Source organism: Littorina saxatilis, linkage group LG17, assembly GCF_037325665.1.
Source record: "Littorina saxatilis isolate snail1 linkage group LG17, US_GU_Lsax_2.0, whole genome shotgun sequence".
In the NCBI taxonomy this organism is placed as follows: Eukaryota; Metazoa; Mollusca; class Gastropoda; order Littorinimorpha; family Littorinidae; genus Littorina; species Littorina saxatilis.
The window spans coordinates 3,389,074-3,394,073 of record NC_090261.1 but is presented as its reverse complement, the minus strand read 5'-3'; the positions used below and the strand labels follow the sequence as shown (position 1 = coordinate 3,394,073).

Genomic DNA, 5,000 nt, shown 5'->3' with positions numbered 1-5,000 from the left:
ACAGGCTTATAACTCAAACAGTTTTTGCTCTTTTCTAAAACGGTTTTCACCACTGGATAGAGCATAAAAAACTCTTTAGGAAAATGAAAAAATATGAAAATCATGCAAAGGTGACATGCGACTCATGCCGTGGTGGAGGGTCACATTTGGTCATACGGTAATCATTGTCATGATCATCTTCATAGTAGTGTGTATCTGTCCTGCTGACGAAATTAAAATGTAATTGTTTTCTTTTTCCATTGGAACACAACAGACCCACATCTACCTTCACGTGATATCCGAGATGGCCAAGACAGAGACGGTCAACAGGTCAAGAGAGCAGTCAGAAGCCAGTGGACACTGCACTGGTCAACCAGGCGTTACTTTGTCCACCGGGCAAGGTTTGGCCACGGTCTCAAAGCAAGGGGGAGGGGGGGGGGCTGCCCGAGGCAGCGAACCTCTGTGTACATGAGCTACCATCCCCAAGATACTGCGACATACGTTTGTTTTAGATGAGCAACTCTGTCGTGCTGAAGAATCTTTGCATTATATCTCTGATTGCACATCAGAGATTGATAGCATGTTTTCAAGTGATGTCATTTTCAGTCAACACCAAACTTTTCGCGAGAAGCTAAAGCTTAAATCCAATGAAGTGAAGCACACAATAAATGATTTAACAGAACGGGCAGTGCCATTAGACGGAGTTAAATACTGCGAGCACAGTTCCGAGGGTGTTTCATTGAAACTGAACTGACCCTTTTAAAGCAGTCACACACACATTTGCAGGTATACTCACTGACACTAAGTCCTCTGCAAGAATATTGGAGGGGAAACTATGTTCTTGTGAAAGCAGCGCAAGATTAAACAGGCCAGAACCATAAGGAAACAGCACAGAGTGGAGAAACGATACAACTGCGCCCATCTCTGTACAGTACACATGATGATGATCCCGAAGAATGTGTTACAGTGGTGATGTTATTTTCTCTGTGATATATTTGTTGAGGATTGAGGAAAGTGTCTTGTACTTTGTAAGTAAACGCATGTACATGTCCAATCAGCATGTGTTCTTGTGTCAACCATGTGTTCATTTTTATGTCACACAGTTTAAAATTGTTTTCATGTTTGTCTAGGTGATCGTTACAATGGTTACTGCATGTATTTTTTTTTTGTTCCGCAACTAAACGGGAATTTGTTTATTTAAATACCTTTCAGCGACGTTTTTGAACATCGGAGGCTGAGTGGTTAATTACTTCTCAGCTCAGCGTTCTTGTTATACGTATATTTTTCATTGTTCATGTAACTCCATGGGGTATTCTAAAATTAAACTTGTTTGCCTTTTTTACATTTAGTCAAGTTTTGACAAAATGTTTTAACATAGAGGGGGAATCGAGACGAGGGTCGTGGTGTATGTGTGTGTGTGTGTGTGTGTGTGTGTGTGTGTGTGTGTGTGTGTGTGTGTGTGTGTCTGTCTGTCTGTCTGTCTGTCTGTATGTCTGACTGTCTGTGTGTGTGTGTAGCGCGATTCAGACTAAACTACTGGACCGATCTTTATGAAATTTTACATGAGAGTTTCTGGGAATGATATCCCCGGACGTTGTTTTCTTTTTTTCGATAAATGTCTTTGATGACGTCATATCCGGCTTTTTTTGTAAAAGTTGAGGCGACACTGTCACACCCTCATTTTTCAATCAAATTGATTGAAATTTTGGCAAAGCAATCTTCGACAAAGGCAATCTCTCTCTCTCTCTCTCTCTCTCTCTCTCTCTCTCTCTCTCTCTCTCTCTCTCTCTCTCTCTCTCTCTCTCTCTCTCTCTCTCTCTCATGCATCGAAAAACGGTTTTGAGTTATCGCTAAAGCAGTAGCGTACCTTACATCCCGGTGTAAAGCTGCTCACACTTCCGAGAAAAATGACAAACTCTCTCTCTCTCTCTCTCTCTCTCTCTGTGCGTGTGTGTGTGTGGTGTGTGTGTGTGTGTGTATGTGTGTGTATGTGTGTGTGTATGTGTGTGTGCGCATATGTGTATGTGTGTGTGTGTATGTATGTGTGTGTGTGTGTGAGTGTGGGTGTGTGTGTGTGTGTGTGTGTGTATGTATGTATGTGTGTGTGTGTGAGTGTGTGTGTTGTATTGAGTGCGAACGTGATTGCAGGCATGCGGCGCGCGTGTGTGTGCGAGTCGAATTTTCTTTTCCTTTGTATTATATTGACATACATGTACATTTCAATGTTCTATCATGCATTATGTAGTCGTATAGGTAATGTTGTAATTAGTAATACTGTATGATTGCGATTGACAATTGTCCTTTTATTGTCTTTATTTTTATGTCTTAGTTTAGCAGGGACAGATCGTAAGACTAGGCGTGAACCTAAAATATCCATCCTTGAGTAATAAAGTTCGTTCGTTCGTTCGTTCGTTCGTTCTCTCTCATGCATCGAAAAACGGTTTTGAGTTATCGCTAAAGCAGTAGCGTACCTTACATCCCGGTGTAAAGCTGCTCACACTTCCGAGAAAAATGACAAAGTATGCCTTGAACCGTGCAATGCGTGAATCGTGTCAGGCGCCGCGTAGTTTATCCGTTCCGCCTTTATCCGGTTACCCCCCGTGTACCCTCTGTACTCATTTGGGGGGTGTCGATAGTTTACATTTTGCACAGCACTCTTTTTCTTGTGAAATATAAGCAGCGTACCTTAAATCGCGGTGTAATGTGGCACACACTTTCAAGAAAAATGACAAAGTAAGCCTTGAATCGTGTCAGGCGTTGCTTTCATCGTAAGCACCGCCTTTATCCGGTTACCCCGGTGTACCCTCTGTACTGATTGGGGGGTGTCGACAGTCTACATTTGGCACCGCACTCTGTAGATGTTTGTTTCTCGTGAAATATAACCAAGAAAGTCAAGTTTAGTGTTACGCCAAAGAGCTGTGAAGATAACTGGAAGGTTTACCTGTGTTTTGCTATTGCTGAAACTGAGGAAGCTTGCCGTTCTTTTGACAGCACTACACACCGCTTCTTCGCCGTGTGCAATGTCGACCAAAACCAGTGACCAAGAGGATGCGCAAGATGTCTTGTCTACTACTTTAGGTATCCCCTTTTTCAAATCTTATTTTGCTTGTAGCATATCTGTGCCAAGTAGTTATACCTAATGGAATTACAGGTTGTCTAATAATTATTGAGAATTAGTATTTCGCTTGTAGCGACTGTAAAATCAATAGCACAGATATGTTTCTGGTATTTAATGAAAGAATTTACTCTACGTAAACAATCAAAATAATATATAGCTGTATCTCGTCTTCCCTAATCTCAGTTTGGCAATGACCGTATGAGACATCGGGGCTCCGAAAGTCAGTTTCACTACAGCTAAAGTAAAGACAGCTTCGCGTAATAGTTTTTGATCGATGATTATGCTTTGTTGGTTCCAGTGGCCGAGAACAAACCAACAACTGCCAAGAGAATGTAATTTTGTTGGAGGACGATAGTTTGAATTTGGTCATGAGAGGTCGGGCAGTTTTTGCACAAATTCTTATTCTGAAGATTACAGTGGACGAAAAAATAAGCATTCTGTATGTACTCGCGCTCTTTTTTTTCTTCCGCTTTGACCTTTGTGTTTCAGTTGAGATTGTTATTTTGCACACTGATACACTTGCCAGACATACTCAATCCACTGGCAATCGACTCAATGTCCTGCTTTTTATCAGCACGTAACGCACAGCACGGTCACCCCTAGTCAATATTCACAAGAACATTGGTTGATTAAAATCAACATGGCCGAAGCAATGTTTTGATAAAAGAAGCGGTATTGTACGGGCACATGTTGAATTTGGGTTACATGTGTTGCAGAGTATTTGAAAATTCGTAGGCATAAAAACATGCAAAGAAGAGTGATAGGTCCCTGTTGTGAATATACCCTTGGGCCAGTGCAGGTGGCCGGTCACGGGAGAGCCCCCACCCCGGCCCTCCCCATCACACACAACGGGCTCAGGCACACTGACGGACTGAGTGAGTCTTTGCTACTGCCCTACTGGTGAACGAGCTGTACTTGTCCTAAAACAATAAGGTCAAACTACTACAACTTATAACTGAACCGCTTGGATCGTTAAAGGAACTAAAAACAACGGTAACGCAACGGTAACGCAACGGTAGCGCTCTCACACACTGAGTTGTCATACCATTCATCCGTTCTAGGTCCCGTTCCCTTACCGACCAAGGACGGCTGCCACTATGGTCTGACCACAGGCGGAAGGTATCGTCCACTGGACTACTACTATCACAGAAAGACTACAAGGTCTGTCACTCACCTTCGAGTCTTCTGTGTTCTTGGAGTCGCTTCCTGGGGAAAAATATTGTTCAAGACGGTTTGCCTCTTCCTACAGTCTGTGTAAGGTCAAATAAATACAGTTGAATGATTGTTTGAACTATTATGTGCCTTTAGTTTTCAGCTTTCGTCCGCTGCAGGTTGTTTTTAACCATCATTTGGACGAATCTTCGTTTGCGAGCCGCTGTGCCACTCGGCGACACATTTTCTATCCGCACCGAATATGCATACCAGCGCTCATTGGTTAATAACAGGATATTCGATGATTATTTTCCCGTGGGTAGCTTCCCTTTGCTGCACAATATTTACATATGTTTTAGACCAATGAGCGCTGGTATGCATATTCGGTGCGGATACAATATTTGTCGGCAAGTGGATTAGCGGCTCGCAAACGAAGATTCGTCCAAATGATGGTTAAATACAACCTGCAGCGGACGGAAGCTGAAAACTAAAGGCACATAATAGTTCAAACAATCATTCAACTGTATTTATTTGACCTTACACAGACTGTAGGAAGAGGCAAACCGTCTTGAACAATATTTTTCCCCAGGAAGCGACTCCAAGAACACAGAAGACTCGAAGGTGAGTGTCGTACCTTGTAGTCTTTCTGTGATAGTAGTAGTCCAGTGGACGATACCTTCCGCCTGTGGTCAGACTAAAGGCCATGACAGACGGGCAACACAAAACAATGTTTTCGACAAAAACTCCAACT

At 42.7% G+C, this 5,000-nt stretch overlaps 1 protein-coding gene and 1 long non-coding RNA gene across 2 annotated transcripts in view; both read left to right on the top strand.

The window, feature by feature from the left end:
* The window catches only part of LOC138952388 (uncharacterized), a 6,989-nt gene extending 5,572 nt beyond the window's left edge, over nt 1-1,417 (top strand). Inside the window, exon 8 of the mRNA XM_070324051.1 lies at nt 254-1,417. Coding sequence (XP_070180152.1) covers nt 254-451 — 198 coding nt within the window. The 3' untranslated portion in view covers nt 452-1,417. The remainder of the gene's footprint in view (nt 1-253) is intronic.
* A 1,223-nt stretch (nt 1,418-2,640) lies between these two features.
* The window catches only part of LOC138953023 (uncharacterized), a 16,709-nt gene continuing 14,349 nt past the window's right edge, over nt 2,641-5,000 (top strand). The window contains exon 1 of the long non-coding RNA XR_011451470.1: nt 2,641-3,057. This is a non-coding gene — a long non-coding RNA (uncharacterized lncRNA). The remainder of the gene's footprint in view (nt 3,058-5,000) is intronic.